We start from the raw sequence: 16731 nt of genomic DNA on the forward strand, positions 1-16731 counted from the left end.
CTTCCTGAATTAGAATCCACATTAACACGTTCTGTATATTTGCTGTTAATGGATGAATCACTGGTTTATCAGCTACAAAAATACACTATTGCTTTTAATATTACTTACTAAGCATACTAAGTTTTTTTTAAAACAAAACTTGGGGCTATTTTTATGGGGGGGGTTGTCCCTTGAAAATGAGGACATCTGGTCACTTTTCCTAATCACAGATTCGAAAAGAACATTACGCTGTAGACCCCCTTGCCAAGCAAATAGTTAAATAGGTGGGCTCAATAAAAACTAAAAATGATTCTTCTCTCCACGTGTGTTGGCAATAACTTATGGATACCGGCAGAATAATGTCTGTAGATTATTGCTTTTTAAAGCATTCCCAAAAGCTTTTGTTTGTTCGATAGTTTTATCCTATTTCCTCAACAGCTAGATGGATGCATCCATAACTGTCCCATAAAAGGCCTAAATGTTTCTCCAGAAGGCCTCATAATGTCTAAAGGCTTTTAATACAGCACATAAAATCAATACGAAAAGCACGCCAAGCCTGTGCTTACACCAGTCGACCTATTGGGCAGTCACTTATAATGCCCGTCAATTATAATGCCGGAAAAAAATCAAATCAAATCTTGATTAGGCATAGGCCATCCTTACAAAAAAAAAATCCTACAACTGACTTTTTTTTACCCCATCCATTACTTGATTTCATGTTGGTTTTGTGCTCTAAACGGAGCATCCAGTAAGTTTAATATAGCTATTTAGGTAGCCAATCACATTCTCCATTATTGTGCGTTGCCGTGTGATTTTTGGGTTATAGATCTTTTCATCACTGCCCTATGTCTTGTTAAAGAAAGTGCGTGAATAATAAGAGTGTATCATCGCCCATAATGACTTCTGCGTGAGATTGATGATTTAAACAACATTAAAGGGACGCTCCAGCCGCCATTGCTTTAATGCGTATCATAGCTGACAGGCACCTTTACGTATACACAATGTCCCCCCTTGCAAATTTCAAGTTTAAAGTTCAGTTTGGTTATTTGGCAAAATAATAGGAAATAGATATTTTCTGCATAATTAAAAAAAACAAACCTTTGTGTATCAGATTGATTGATGATCCTCCAGCTACATTAACTTTTTGTGCAATTTGTTTTTAATCTTGAATTGGGAGGGCTGCTTTACGACATTCTGAACTATACACGGTTGTAGCTGACTGTTCTTCAACAGTGGTTAAAATGGATCGTGCTGTGAAATGTTCCGTATACTAGCGTGTTCTACCGCATTGTGCAACAAAAAATCATGCTACCTGTCATAAAAACAGCATGCAGTGCTCATCGGAAGATGACAAGAAGTCATCTCAACACACCCTAGCTCTTTGGCAGTTTTCTTTCCTTTTAGTCTGCGCAGAAAATGTTGATATCTAAAATTAGATATTTTTTCCACTAGGTATAATACACATTTAGGATATTTTTTTTTATTGAGATAGATATATTGATAATGTTTTATATCATTTTTTTTTCTCCTTTAGCAAAAAGGGAACTGTAAAGTGAAGTTTCCGGAAATTGTGTTTTATTACCTACTATTTATATGCGTTTGGAAATGTATATACGCGGATCACTGAAATATAGTCATTAAATATGCTGGTATTCCTGAATTCATTATTGATTTATTTATGTTCACTTGAGCTACGTGGTGCGGATGCTTGTGGCAAAGTACACCATTGTACTTCCATTTTTGGCTCCGTTTCCAAACACTAATAATCTGTGATTTATTTCCATGGGTGGTTTATTGCAGATGGCGGTAAAGAGGTCCTGTCCATGCATCAGGTTCTGTTATATTTGCTGCGTTCGAATAAACCTTTGGTTCCTGAAGAAGAGATTGTGAACATGCTCCAGTTGGAAGAGTTAGAATGGCAGAAATACGCAGAAGAATGCAAAGGGATGATCGTCACCAATCCTGGAATGGTACGTTCTGCGCCTAGGCCTCCGTCTTAAAGGGGAAGTCTCATGGGGGGGGGATCTGTTTTGGCATAACATGCATTTGTGTAAACAGTAATGTAGGATGGCATTGTCAAACTTTTTTTTTTTTTTAACCCCTTCAGTCCCCTATGGACTTAACGGTACGTCCAAAAAACGCATCCCAAGAATCCCCTATGGGCGTACCTGTACGTCCTGCCCTTGCAGCGGCCAATTTCTATGTGGCAATGCTGATGATGTACCACAGACTTTCATTAGTCAGAGTATCCAGCTGATACTGATAGAGCTGTTTTGTTTTTGTTTGGTTTTTTAATATATATAAAAAACATTTTCTGAAAAGTTTTTAATCTACTACTAGTGATAACAATATATCAGTGGGAGTTTCCCCTGTAACGTGTTTACGTAGGGTTTCTCCAAATGTGGAACCGAGGTGCTTTGTCAGTGGATTGCCACTCTTATTTGCCATTATAACATCAGGAGACAGCCAGAAAACCCAATAATTCACCTAAAATGTAGGAATAGGAGAAAGTTACAGAGCCGCTTTAATATTTTCTTTAAATTATGCAGGATTTCATGTATTTCAAATGCTAAGGAAGCAATCACAGGACATTAGCAACTCCGCACATAAAATATCTTTAATAGTATTCATGTATTCTACAATAGCCTATTCTTACAAAAAACTGTATACTGTTTTATATGTTTGTGTTGTCTGTGTTTGAGGCAAAAAAATCACATCAGTAACAAAATTGGCCAACAGGTGGATAATTGTTGTGCGTGTTCACATTGTCATGCATTTTTTTGTTCTGATTAATAGAAACCTAGTTCAGTTCGGATTGACCAGCTGGATCGGGAGCAATTTAACCCAGAAGTCATCACCTTCCCTATTATTGTCCACTTTGGCATAAGACCAGCCCAACTGAGTTACGCTGGAGATCCACAGTAAGGTTTTATTTCTTAAGTGTTAATATGTCATGCTTCATAATACTTAACCGTGATGTCATCTTTCCTCCAAAGCTGTTCTGCTCTCTCTCTCTATTGTTTCATAGGCACATTGTTTGTAAGCATTAATGCATCCAGCAACACAGAGGTTATGATAAGCATATAGTTGTGTATAAAAATGATGTATTTGTGTTATTAACAGCTTCTTAATTGCTGTCATTGGCAGTACAGTTGGGTGCATTTGTTCAGCTGCACCATGATGAGGCCCATATGTCTTCCAAAGAACAAATGCCGCTTGTCTATGTTCATGTTTAGTTATAAATCAAGCCTTGCCTTGGGTCTTTTGTTGGGGGAACCATACTCAAGATTGTAGCAGACAAATCTGAAGATTTACAGTAGCTGTTTGTTCCACCAGATAGCAGGTGGAAGCAGGTGTCCCAGCATACACAAAAAAAATAATCAGTGATTTTTATGTAAGCATGTGAAATTGATATTATTAGGGATGTCATAATTGTCTTGCCCTATCAAGGCAACACCTGTCTTGAAAATACAGCTGCTTTCTGTAGCATGTATCAGGTTCTTCTGCTTCATTAAAGCTCCCCTAGTCAATGTTAACCGGTGGAATTCACTAGACATGTAAGTGTGTTGCACAAGTAGATTTAGATTTGATTTATGTTATCATTAGGATCAGCATTCAGAAACCCCAAGGCAAAGACACAAAGTTTAAAAATGATGGTCACTGGTACCAGCAAAATAAATCTTTGCATCAAGTGTACAGCTTTCAACAAAGGTGGCATTTATTTACACTTGGTAGGCATCTTCGCGCAAGTTAATTGCACCTTCCTAGTGTTAGTCTTATCTCCTGTGTCCATTAGCATCATCTCACCGCAGGTTAATATTCATCACTTATAAAGTTTAGGAAGCCTTAAGATATCAGGGATAAAGCAATCTGAGCAGCTAGCATAGAAACCCTTCAAAGTGTACCTTTTAACAGAAGGGAAGAGGTTACGATGCCGAATTGCACTCCTCTGCCTTTAAAAGCAGAATTCCTTTCCTCCCAATGCTATTTTCAGTGTGCACATTTTGCAGCAATGCACTCTCTTGTTTGTGTTTAAAATCCATAAAATAAGCCTCTGGGGGAAGAGGGCATGTGAAATTTGCAATTTCCTCTGGCCCAGGTGTCAATTGAGAAAGAAAGGCACACATTGATATCATTTCAAGTGAGGAGGAAATGGCTTAGTGCTCTTTGGAATAAAACATAGGATGCATCAGGAGAATTGCTCCTCTCCTCGTTTTTTGCTGATTGATTGCGTGACGGAGGGGAGAACTGTTAAACCTATCTGCCCCGCTGAAGGCAGGTTGGTTCTCCCCTTACCCTGCTTTTTACTGGTAATCCCCAAAAAATCCCCAGTTTGCAGCTAAGTGCACGCCGACAGGCACACGAATGGAACATTTTGCTTCCCAGTTATTGTTAATATGAAATGTGTCCTTCGGAGGTAATCATGCATATGCAATTTGAGCATCCTCGCGCTTGTGCCGAGGTGGACCCCCTCCTTAATGAATGGCACGGAAGAGTAATGCTCCCTTTTTACTCTGGCAGCTCACGCTCCGGATCGCAGAGTAAACATTGCAATTTATACTGATTACATACATTGAACTTCTGTTTACATATATTTGTCTCTGTCTTTGTTTCAATAAAGTGTTTAATGAAGATGCATGCTCTCGCGCTAATTGTTTATTGAAAACTTTGAAAGACAAGTGGCTAATTATCCATGGCTAGATAACAGCAGGGTTCTTCTGTACGAATATTTTAGTATGCAATATATATACTCCATAAGCCTGCAAAATAAAGATAAATTGCTGCGTTTGAGAAGAGTATACTTCCACACTTGCAAGATTCCAAGGCAAGTAGATACAAGCTGTGATTAGTCACCTCTGGTGGATTCCGTGGTCTTACTTGTTTTTCCATATCGATAAGGTTTTGCTTAATTGCTTTAAGTCCACCTACTTAGCCCAGTCTGTCCGAGGTGTGTGTGTGTGTGTGTGCGGGTCTGCCTTCCGTTGAGGTTTCCAGAACATAAAAACCACCATAGATGGCTAGACATGTAACGTTTATTTCATTTTCAAGAACCTAGTCTATTTGCATTCTTTTGTTCTTTAAGGAAAGCAGCGTTTTTGGAATGGGTGTTTTAAAGCAAGTTTTTTAACCGAAGACATTTCAAAGTTATAGAATATGCCTTCTGGGGTTTTTTGAGCCCAGCTGATTTAATGTAGCTAGCTACTGATTTTGCTTGTACGGGAAGACAGTTGATGGTGACTGCTGGCATGTGGATGCACATCTGGTAATGTTTTCAGCTGTCACACCGGTGTGGTCTGTCTGTGTACCTGTTTTCCCGGTCTATCTCACTGTCAGTCTTACTGTTTCTTTTGTTGTTTGTCTTTACCTCTCTGTGTATTTGTCTATTTTGTGTATTTTTTACATTTCAACAACCCTTTCCATTTGTGTGTCTCTGCATTTGTGAAACTCTCTGCAGAGCCATTTGACCCATTCCGGCATTATGACCCACTAGCCTGTTGATTTGGCTAATGTGCCACTATCATGCAGGCTCCAGTCCTGTACACAAGTGAGCAGGAGACCTGGCAGGCACCAATAACGTGAATAAGCCATGTTTCTAGATGAAGCACTTCTTGTTTCACTAAAGGAAGGCCATCGGTCAAGCAAATACTGCTTTACCGATCGCTGAGAGGTATAAAAGGTTTAGAGGAAATGGTGATTTAGCCCTTCAGGGCCTTTACTGCCCAACAATGTGCGTTAGGCTTTGAGTAAAGAGAATTCATAATATGTCAGGGTTTGTATGTGAGAAGTGCTTCTAGAGTCTGGCTGTGTTGCCTAGAAGGCAGCGTTGCATGTTCCTACAGCTCACTCTTGCACAGGCATAGGCAGTGTCCCTGACACGGCTTGTGGAAGCCATTGGTACCAGAGGCATTGACTGAAATGTTCTTCACAAAGCTCATGGCTGTCTTCCTCTGCATCTGTGACTTTCTACCGGTCCTAAATTAATCTGCTTTGCTGGGTGCTCACATTTGGTCAGATTTTTGGATTTGGCTGGGATATTGGCAAATGTCTTGTAGTAGAAGGTTTGATAATAAAGTGCCCCTTTCTCTATGCAGCCTACGTGCTTAGCTACCTTTTTCAGAAGTTGTTGTTACCCACCCCTAACATTTTGAGATTCTAGATCCAGGGAAACCACTAATACTATAAACAAAAATAGAGAGAAGGTGCTCGGTACTTTTTAATGACTATTGGTGATCTGTTTACTTTTCTCATCATTTTAAGCGTGACTTTATTTTTGTAAACCTCTGAATGTTGGCATGGGGTCACCCTGAGTAACTGTATAAACACAGCAAAACAAGATTCTACATCTCTTCCCCCCCATGCTTACCTAGCCATCCAAACCGTGAAAGGAAACATGTACCTAATATCTCAAATACCATCAGTGTTTAAGCATGCAGTTAGCAGAAACCTAAAGGTCATCTTTGTGATGTGGAAAGCAGAGGTACGTGCTCCTGTAGAATCCTCTTCCCCGTTCCATCAGGCTTTCTGCCTCGTACACAACCTTCAAAACCTCTCTGAAAACCCACCTGTTAAGGGAAGCGTACAACATTCCTTCCCATTATTCCCACCCATCATAATCAAGCCATCCGAACAATCAACAGCTTCAACACATCATCGGAACCAGATCAACTCATCCCCATCCGAGCAGTCCTCCCCTACTGTCTCACTTCCCCCTCAACCACCGACTAGAAGCTCTCAAGAGCAGGGCCCTCTTCTCCTTTGCACCAGTTTGTTATTGTATGTGATTCTAAATTGTTCTACTGACTGTAACAGCGCTGAGGAATCTGCCGACACTTTATAAATGTAATGTTATATGTCACAATTATTTCTCAGCACTGCTTTAAGATGTAATTTACCTTGTACTAAAAAGATAGATTTCAAGAGGAAAAGAACAGTGTCATCAGTCTGTGTTATGCTACCTAAAAGTACACGTTATTGAGGATAAAGGAAAGGGGAATACCTATAAAGCAGGCTTTAAAAGCTACTGTATGTGATTAAGCCTAGCTGCCTTTGGATGTATGAGGAATTTAATCCAGCACTCCTGCAAATAAACATCACTGCATATAGCTGCTTGTCACAGAGATTCTGCCTGACAGCGCACTTACAATGTTATGATCTGTGACCCCGGCTTCCTGCTGAAATATGCCAATTTAGTGTTGTTGGCCGGAGTAGTAAATAACTGCTTTGGCCTAGGACAAGCTACATGTTTACAACTGGCCCATTTCTTAAACTTTTTAGAGAATAAGGGTAACTTTGTACATTTTAAAACTTAGGAAAACCACCTGAAATCATTGGTACAGTTTAAAATTTGCTCTCAATATTTATTTACTTTACTATTTTTTTAGGTACCAAAAGTTATGGAAAAGCTATGTGAAACTGCGCCATCTATTGGCCAACAGCCCCAAAGTCAAGCAAGCTGATAAACAGAAGCTGGTCCAGAGAGAGGTAAGCTTTGTCTGTACCCACTGAGAACAATTAACGAGGCGCGGTACAGTTTGAGTTCAATGATCTCTAAGCTGTCACTTAGACCTCCAAGGAATATCTTGCAACTTACTCAACATACATTTTGGAAGGAGGATTTTTCACACATTAGTGATTTTCTTCATCTTTGCAGAAAGAAATCTAGAAATGTATGTTTTGTTTTCTTCTTTATTGAAACGATCTACCATTATTACACCTGTCCATATGCCCCCTATTTAAAAAGGATTATTAAAGTGTTTATTATGGGGAAAATTGGAAAAAAAAAATATTACAATTTGACGAATTAACCAAATATTTCCACCACTTATTTGACAAGGATATGCAGCAGCCTTGAGTATCTTAAGTTTACCTGAAAGTGTGGAAACACATGCATATTTTTACTGTATGTTTTCTACATGACCCATTTATGTATCTTGAGAATATCTTAGAATGCATTTCCTAGTGTCAAAACTCAGTCAAGCAGGTCGGGTAGGAGCCCAGTTGCAGGGAGTACCTTGGGCTCTGTCTGTACCCCATGATGCAGGATACTGGACGTAAAGGCAAAGACACTCTAAGAGAAAACACACAAGGCTGGATATTTAGGAAACAGTCTACAGGAGTATGCTGGTTGATCAAGTAATATAAAACAGGATTGGTTTAAACAGCAGAAGCTGAAGTCTTATGAGGAACATGGTGGCTGGATGGCACCTTAGACCCAGAATCGAAGACAGGCAACTCAGACTGGACTTTCTTACTGGACTGGCATGGGGGACTGGAGGCCCTCGGGCAGGGCACAGGGTAGGAAGCCCTCGGGCAATAAGACGTCAAGCAAAGAGGGACAGTAACAGTAGGACAGAGTCGTCAAGCCTAATTGGGTGTCAAGTGGCTCAGCTGTCCAGCATAATTAGTAAAAATGGGTGCTCCTGAGAAGGAACGGTGGCCACTAGTGGCTGCAGGTAGGCATGACGGTAGGTATCCAATAGACGGGATACCGTTAGGCAGGGAGGAACCAAGTTTTCAATCTTCCTTAATTAGATAATTAAACTTTGTGTATGAAAGTTGTTTAGATGGGAAATGTTAACATTACTGGCCACCTTTAGCCTATGAAATCCGTTAGTGATATACTCTGCTTGCTACATTTTAAGTCGCAGAATGAACATGATGTTTGGAAGTAGATTGGATTCACTGTCAACAATAGTGCTCTGTTTATAATGCTGTTTATACAGTTCATGTATGCATTAGGGGAATAAATGGTATCTTGGCTAATCCACTTGGAGTGGGCATATTGAAAGTCAGCATGAGTTTCGATTTAATCCATATTTACATATCATCTCAAATATTGCACTGTCAACACTTCACTGACAATGTTTTGCTATTTTTTTTAAATGATAAAGCACAGCACACACTTGCAGAGACTTATTTGTGTTTGTGGATTAACTTTCAGCCTCTTTCATAGGCAGTCATTTTTATATCTTAAATGTCATTTTACACACAGGTGGGCCACCATCCCTAAGGCCTTTGACAAACATTTCCACGTGGATTTTATCAGCGCTGATCATGTTTTGCCATTCACTGCTGCCATACTCTACCCCAATTACAGCATCTATATTTAGATTTTTTTTCCTAAACCCTTAATCTACTGAGATAGTGTGTTTAAATTGCTTTTTTTTTCTTGGTGAAACTGGTGGTGTGACCCAATGAAATTCAACCTTTTTTACAAAGCATTGTGCAGAGTTAATGTGACCTTTCTTAGCACATAACCTACTAAGGGATTTTCTTTGAAATGCATAGTGAATTTGGTGAGTTAGAATCACAACCTGATAGTTAATCGGGTTGAAAAAAAGACAAGTCTGTTGGGTTCAACCTTTCCAGGGCATCTCTATGTTGATCAAGATAAAGGTAAAAATGCTATCCTCCTTAAGCAAATGTCAGTTTTGGCAGAGGGTAGAAAAAAATGATTTGTGACTCCACAGGCATTAAGACCGTTCACTGTATCAACTGCGATTAATTAAAAGCAGGTAAAAACATTGTGCCGATTAATTTATTGCAAAAAAAAGATATATAACTTTCTTAAGTATTAAGATTATCTGCACTCTCAGCATTTTCTTAACTAAGGCTTTCCAGAGTATTACTTCTTATAAAATATCTTCCTTTGTTCTTCTTATCTAAGATGAAGGCCTCTTGTAATTTGCTCAGACCCTGGGAGGAGCAATTTCCCTGAAAGGGCTTTGTGCTGATCTTTTATTTGTTTGAACGTAGTTGTGAGAGAGCCTTTTACCGGTATAAGTAAAACCAGTGTGGACAATTGCGCATTCTTATTTACAGTAATTCTTCCATTCCCTATGTTTATTAGTTCTCTTTATTCTCTCTCTCTCTCTCTATCTATATATATATATATATATATATATATATATATATATATAGAGAGAGAGAGATATATTTCCAATGTATCTGACTTAATGGCCAAAACTGTACTGAATACTTTAGGTAAGGCCTAACCAGAACTTTGTATGGTGGCAAAAGGACATCTTCTCTTGTATCAATAACCTTTTTTATGCACGCCAGTATTTGATCTGATTAAGTAAGTTTAGATCCCACTACTATATCTAAATCTTTCTCCATCAGTGTTTCCCTAAGTCTAATCAAATACACAACATTTATGCTTTTTTTTTTTTTTTTTACCTTTATCAGTGTCAACTCTCATCCAACATTTTTTCTCAATATATTTAAATCATCAGCAATGAACATCCTGATCAGGGTTGACAACCCTACGTTTTGTTACCTGCAAGTATAGGTATTTTTCCTTCAGTACCTACTTCATGGCCACTGATGTATAGATCAAGGAGAAGTCTAATCAGAATTGGCCACTGAGATACCCCACTTAGAACTGTAACATTATAAAAGATTGCCAATTTTCTATCCAAATACATCTGCTGTTATCTAGGCTTAACTCTCATGAGACAATTTCACATGCTTCTTCTCACCTGTTGTGTGACACAACCTATTCTTCAACTTTTCTGATTTGAACTAATACATTTTATAACAGTCTGGCATTACTTATTATCCATTTTTCCCACATTTGATGTTAAACCTAATGGTCAGTAGTTACCAGTTTAAGTGTTTTATCTTTTTTTTAAACCAAGGGATAACTTTAGCTTTTTGTCAGTCTTGAGGCTTAAGCCAGAAGACATCTCACCCCAGTGAGCTTCTGAATTATCCTTGTGTGAATACCATCAGCTCCTGGTGCCTTGTCAATTTACCTTTTTACCTTCTGCCAAATAATAAAACGTTTTTTGGATGGGTTTGTGGGTGTCTGCGTAAACTTTCATATTTATCACCCATCTCATCCTTAAAAGGCCCAGTATTATTTTATTTATTGTGTTGTGTTAATGCATTTGAAGAACTGTTTTAAGATTGATTTGCTATCTTTGGTAATCCTAGTTTCATTAGCTGCCCAAGACAATCAAATTGCCTGTTTGTATGCATCCATGGACCCAACTGACCTGAATAATTGAAATGCCTGCTTCATTCTAAGTATCTTCTCCTTGAACTACTGTGTAATTATACTGGCCTTGGTCGGTTTCTGGTGGATTTGTTTCCCAGAAATATATATTTCAAGGTTTGTTTCTCTAGAAACTCTCTACATGTAGTCTATCTTTCTTCTGTGTTTTAGTCAGTAAAGATGACATCCCGTTTTGCAGAGAATTTTTAAGGATTGCATGTTAGTATAACCAAAAACGTGCTACCCTTCCCAGATTCACCTAGAGTTGCTGGAAAAAGTGTTTGAACCCTTTGGAATTACCAATATTTCGGTATATACTGGTCCTTAGATTTGAACACAATCTGCTTCAACTAATAACACACAATTAATTATATGTTTCCATGTTATATATATATATGTGTGTGTATGTATGTATGTAAATATATATATATATATATATATATATATATATATGTCTATTTCTTATGATTTTATTGTGAATGTTTCCAAAACTAAGATTTGTTGTTTGGCTCCAACCAGGAATCTCTTCAGAAGATAAGGCAGAAGAATACAATGAGGCGTGAAGTGACTGTAGAATTGAGTAGCCAAGGATTTTGGAAAACTGGTATTCGCTCCGATGTCTGCCAGGTACAGTTTTGTTTTTTGTTGGAAATAATAATAATAGTAATAATAATAATAAAGGTGAACTGTTGCTGGCAGCGTTTAGCATAGCTACATTTATTAATGAAAACTACCCATGGCCTGTCCTTTTTGTTTGGAAAAGCGTTGTTTTTTTTTAGATGTTTAGTTTGAATGTTAACCTGACAGAAGGTGAGATTTGTGTCTCATAGCGTCAAGGCTAGCATTATCTAATACATTTCTTGTCCTGAAGTTCTCTTCTCCTCAACCACCTGTATAAAGGCTTCCTAATCCAGTCAATCATCAGCAATTTAAGTGAGATATATCTTAATGAGCAGTAATAATCATCCAAATCTTGAGAAAGGGAAATTGATACCTTTGCCCGTGGAGTACACATAAGGTTTATTACATATATATTTTTTATGTTATTCTGTGAACACGGCTACATGGGTTTACTTATTGTATGGACTCTAATATTTTGGATTTAAGAAAAATGTCTGATCAACTGTAAGTCTCTAGGTACTGTTTCTTAAATATCATTTTTCTATCCATTGCAGTACTGTATTTATGCTAAGTTGACTTTTAGTAGTTTTTTATGGTACACATAGTGCTGGGTCCTCTCATTTTGTGCGTTATCATGGAACAGCAGTGTTTAAGAATCAGCAGTGAAGGCCACATGGAGCTTCAGTAAAAAGACCCATTTCACACCTTTGTAGTTGCACAGTAATTATCAAACTCACACCAATCAAGTTTAATGGAAGCAGCTAATTATTTTGATTTTACTCTGCATGCAAAGGCGATTTCACACAGTTTTTATCAAACAACAGTAGATTGCTGTAAAACGAAGCCCTGTGCTGATTATGGCAATGGGGAAAGATTCCTTGCAGAGCGAAACCTATAGCAATATCTCAGAGCTAATATTTGGGTACTGAGGAAAAAAGGCATATGTATTAAATCCATCTCTTCGAAAGTTTTTTTGTAAATCTTATTCAATTTTTTTTTGTAGTTATATTTAAAGCCATTATTCCAATAATTTCAAGAAAAACTGAATGCTCACGTTAGCTGAAATAACTATTTAAATATATATAATTGTTCTATATTAAATTTTTGCGGTTACATGGTTGATTACAAGCAAAGTGGGGATGTGGATAAACTGCGTGTAAAATAGCAACTCTGGAAGGACAATGATATAGAAATGTCATATGAAAAATGAACAGTAACTGTAACATATAATCCCTAGTTGGTATGCAAATAACTGAAAATTGAAAGGAATGAATGGAAGACGCACTGGGTTAGTGGTAATGATTATGGTAATGTGCTGTGCAGCCATTGTTATGTATTAAGAGCATGATAGCAGAATGCTGTCAGTTCTGATTGGAATATTCTATTGGTTTCTGTGGTTATAAGAACACTTTTAAACATAAAAATGTTTATAAAACAACTAAAATTGATCTTTATTAGTAAACTTAATGTGCATGAATGAATAAAGGAGATACCTTTTTAAGTTTTAAAGATACTTGGACAATTTCAGGAAAGGAAGTTGACCTGTTCAGGGATAATTGCATATTATTTTTGTCTGCTTTTATCTCTGCTTTCCTTGTTCTCATACTTGGTCCAAAGTATTAGACCAACTCAACTCAGCAAAATACTCTCATTCTTCTACAACAGCCCCCCCCACACTAAAACCATCGCCCTGGCTTCAATGTAGTTTATCGCTATAATAACTTGCGGACATTAGTAGGACTTCTGTAAATTGCACTTACCTCTGCCTGCATGTGTATGTCTACCCACTCCCTACTACTACTTAGACTGTAAGCTCTACGGGACAGGGACCTATTGCCATTATTCATGCCTATTGTACCCTGATCAAAACGTCTGTAATTGCTGTACTTATTATGAGTGCACCTTTTTATTATACTGACTAAGTACATCTCACAGCACTCAATAACTAAAAAGATACATACAAATACTCAGGAATACCCCTATTTAATTATGACGTGGTCAATTCATAATATCGGCTGTCTAACCTACTCATAATTGTGAGTTTGATTAAAACAAAACTTTCACAAGCAAGACCACGCTAAATGGTTAAACACATTTTCCACATTTCTAAGTTTAAATATACGAACTATTAGGGGAAAATTAATCATTTACTTGATAATTATGGTTGTAATAGCTGATAGCAACTTTGCAGTGCTTCCAACAGCAGGCCAGATATGTGTATACCGTGCTCCTGGCCAGAAAATGAGAATGGCTGCTCGGTTATCTGCAGGGAAGGTTTCAAGAAACCGCAGTAAAATCAAACCCGTAATAAAACCTATTGGGTTTTGGTTTACAACTAACTTAAATTTGTCAGTGCTTGCATCGGAGTAGCTTGCAATAACTAGCCGTTGCTTTACAGAGGAACTGCACGACTGCAAACAATGCCTAGTGCTAGAACCAGTTCTGCCAAACTATGCTAAAAGAAAGCATGAGGGATCCAAGAGGCATCCTACTTACTGCTATTGGGCTTGACAGTAAGATTTCAATACAATCTTCACTAAGTGTTCATGGGAAATAAGGGCTATGTTGTCTCATATGTGACTTTTAGCCATTTACCATATCTGGGAACTCTCTGGGAGAAGCACTGCTTCTTCGGGTCTCTTGGTTGCCCACAGAAAACTCCAGCGGGACTGCCCACCGCCGCCCCACCGGGTCTTCCTGCCTGCGTCCTGAAGAGGGGGCTCCAGGTAGCCCAACTCATAAAGTTCCCAGGTAAACCCTTTAATCTAAAACGCATTTTTTTCACTTCTCTACAACTGAGGATTTCCTTCCAATGGTTAATAGTACACAGAATAATACTTCTCCGTGGCAGAATAGAATAAGTTGCTGTACTGGCCTAAAATGAATACGCAGTTGTGCTTGCTTTTATTTTTGCAATATATAATTTAAGAGTTTCTTGCTGCTATTGGTGGCTTCATTAATCAAAATGTATAACCGAAAGAAAACAAATAACAGTAAATTCCATGTGAATGAAATTGCTTCTTTAAAACACTAGTCCCAGGAAGGCCTGTAATACATTACAAGGCATTGCCTAGTAAAGTCGAGTGGCTAAAAGGCAATGCAGTAAACATATCATTCCAGAATCTCAGCTCAGGGCCTATAAAGCCAGCCGGACTGTTAAGGTGCCACCGTTTGTAGTAATATATACCGGAGTTTCTACAAACTGAAAGCATTCAGACGTGTAATATCTTCCTTGACATATTTAGCTTCTGGTTCATAACTTGGGATACAGTTACTTGTTTCACAAGTGTAGATCCAAAAGCCTCATTGCGTCTTCAAGGAGCTCTGTCATAAATATAGATATATTTTATTTTCCTCGTTTAAAATTTTTCTTTTTATAGGTGCTGTAGTGCCTGGATCACGCTTCCAGACATCAGTGAAGAAAACAGTGTTTTCTATTCTAGTAGCAGTCTTTTTAGGATTGAACCCTTCCAGCTACCGTCCAGCTTCTTAAGACTTGTTAATAACCAATCAACGTAAATTAGATGGAACCAAGCGCCTCTGCAGAGTATTTACCCCTGTAACATTCTGCAGAACACAAAATGCCGGGGAGGCTAGACAAGGGTAACAACCTATACATGTTTATGGGGTACATTCCACTGATTGAGACTTTGTGAAAGCCTGTTATGCCTAAAGGAGGATTGATTTAAAAGAAACCTGCTATTTTTGCTTTATATCGTTTATATGCCATAACCGTAGTAAGCCATATAAATCCTCGCCAAACAATTTTGGTGAACAACGCTGTTAATATATTACTACTAAAGGTATTTAGGAAAAGAACATATCTTATCGTAGTAGTTGACAGCTCTTCCAATTAGGGTAAGTGATATGGGCAGAGAGTGCCATATCCACATTCTTTACTTACGTATAAATTATTGTTTAATGAATGCATATTTCTTTGCAATAAAATGTCCTTGGATCTTGACAAAAAGAAAAAAGAAATCTGGAGAGTGTATAATAGACTGCTGTTAACTCTTTGGGTGATTAGCACCATTGGACACCAAAACTCAAAACAGCCACTGAAAAAGCATTCTGCGGGAAGTGGGGGCTTGGAGGTCAGACTATACAAGTGAGGTTTACATTAAAAACGGGGCTATTAGCAGCGCTCAGAATGGAAAGATAAACTGTGTGCCTGCTCTCTGTCTGTTTTCACCTACACAGGCTGCCATCTACACGTACATGTAGTACCATAAACAAGAACTTGCGTGCTCGTCCTGGGTTCCGGCACGTGTCGCCTCATTGCATCAAATGTGACTCGGCATGCAAAGTTGTCACACAAAAATTGTTCATAAGTGGCATCGAACATCCTTTTCAAAGCCACATATTGTCTCAAAAATAACAAAATGCTGGGAAAACAGGAAGTAAAGGAACATCCATTCGAAACTTTATGTAGGTTCCTCAAATCAAAAAAACAAATCAGCACTCATTGCTACATACCATAGAGACAAGTGACACCTACAGAAAATGGTGGGAATTCCTCTTTAACCAATGCAAAACTGCAGGCAGTTTTTAATATCAATGCGTCTTTTATTTTGGTTTTATTTTCTAAGCGTATGAGCCCTTGCGTATTTAAGAAAAGGAACAAAATAAAGATCGACTGCAACTTGGGAATTTTTGCATATTTTCTGAAATGGGCTAGTCTCTTATTAGGTCTTCTCTATGGTTTATGGAAGTCAGTAACTGAAAGACGCACTAATGACTCTATGCGAACAGGCAATGTCCCTGTCACAGGCTCCCTCCCCCCGTGTCCTTTATTTTAACTCTGTTCACGTACTGAACATTGCATTTGACAAAATCCTTTTGTTCTCTACATTTCTATATCCCTGTAGTTGCTGTCCATTCCGGCAGCATTTTAGAGGCTACAGTTGACATCGCTTTCCATCTCAATTTTCCGCTTGCTATTTGTTGGGTTTTGCTTTTCCAAAATAGAGGTAATCATTGTAATTGCATACATTTATTTTGATAGTGCCCTCCAAGGTACAGTTTTCCCCAGTCGTTTGGCTCGTATTTCTGGGTTTTATTTATCTAGGTTCAAATTAGGTTCTGCTCCGTAACATTTACATTTCCCCATCTCCAGCGCAAGCGTGAGTAGC

At 38.2% G+C, this 16731-nt stretch overlaps 1 protein-coding gene across 1 annotated transcript in view; it reads left to right on the plus strand.

The window, feature by feature from the left end:
* LOC149302550 (ribonuclease 3-like) overlaps window positions 1-16731 on the plus strand; it is an 89365-nt gene that overhangs the window by 23613 nt on the left and 49021 nt on the right. Inside the window, exons 12-15 of the mRNA XM_089482230.1 lie at window positions 1780-1949; window positions 2776-2900; window positions 7362-7461; window positions 11498-11605. Of these exons, the coding sequence (XP_089338356.1) occupies window positions 1780-1949; window positions 2776-2900; window positions 7362-7461; window positions 11498-11605 (503 nt within the window). The remainder of the gene's footprint in view (window positions 1-1779; window positions 1950-2775; window positions 2901-7361; window positions 7462-11497; window positions 11606-16731) is intronic.

This window comes from Sceloporus occidentalis, unplaced genomic scaffold (assembly GCF_023333645.1).
Source record: "Sceloporus occidentalis isolate IW3139 unplaced genomic scaffold, rSceOcc1.0.p SCAF_18, whole genome shotgun sequence".
NCBI classification, from domain to species: domain Eukaryota; kingdom Metazoa; phylum Chordata; class Lepidosauria; order Squamata; family Phrynosomatidae; genus Sceloporus; species Sceloporus occidentalis.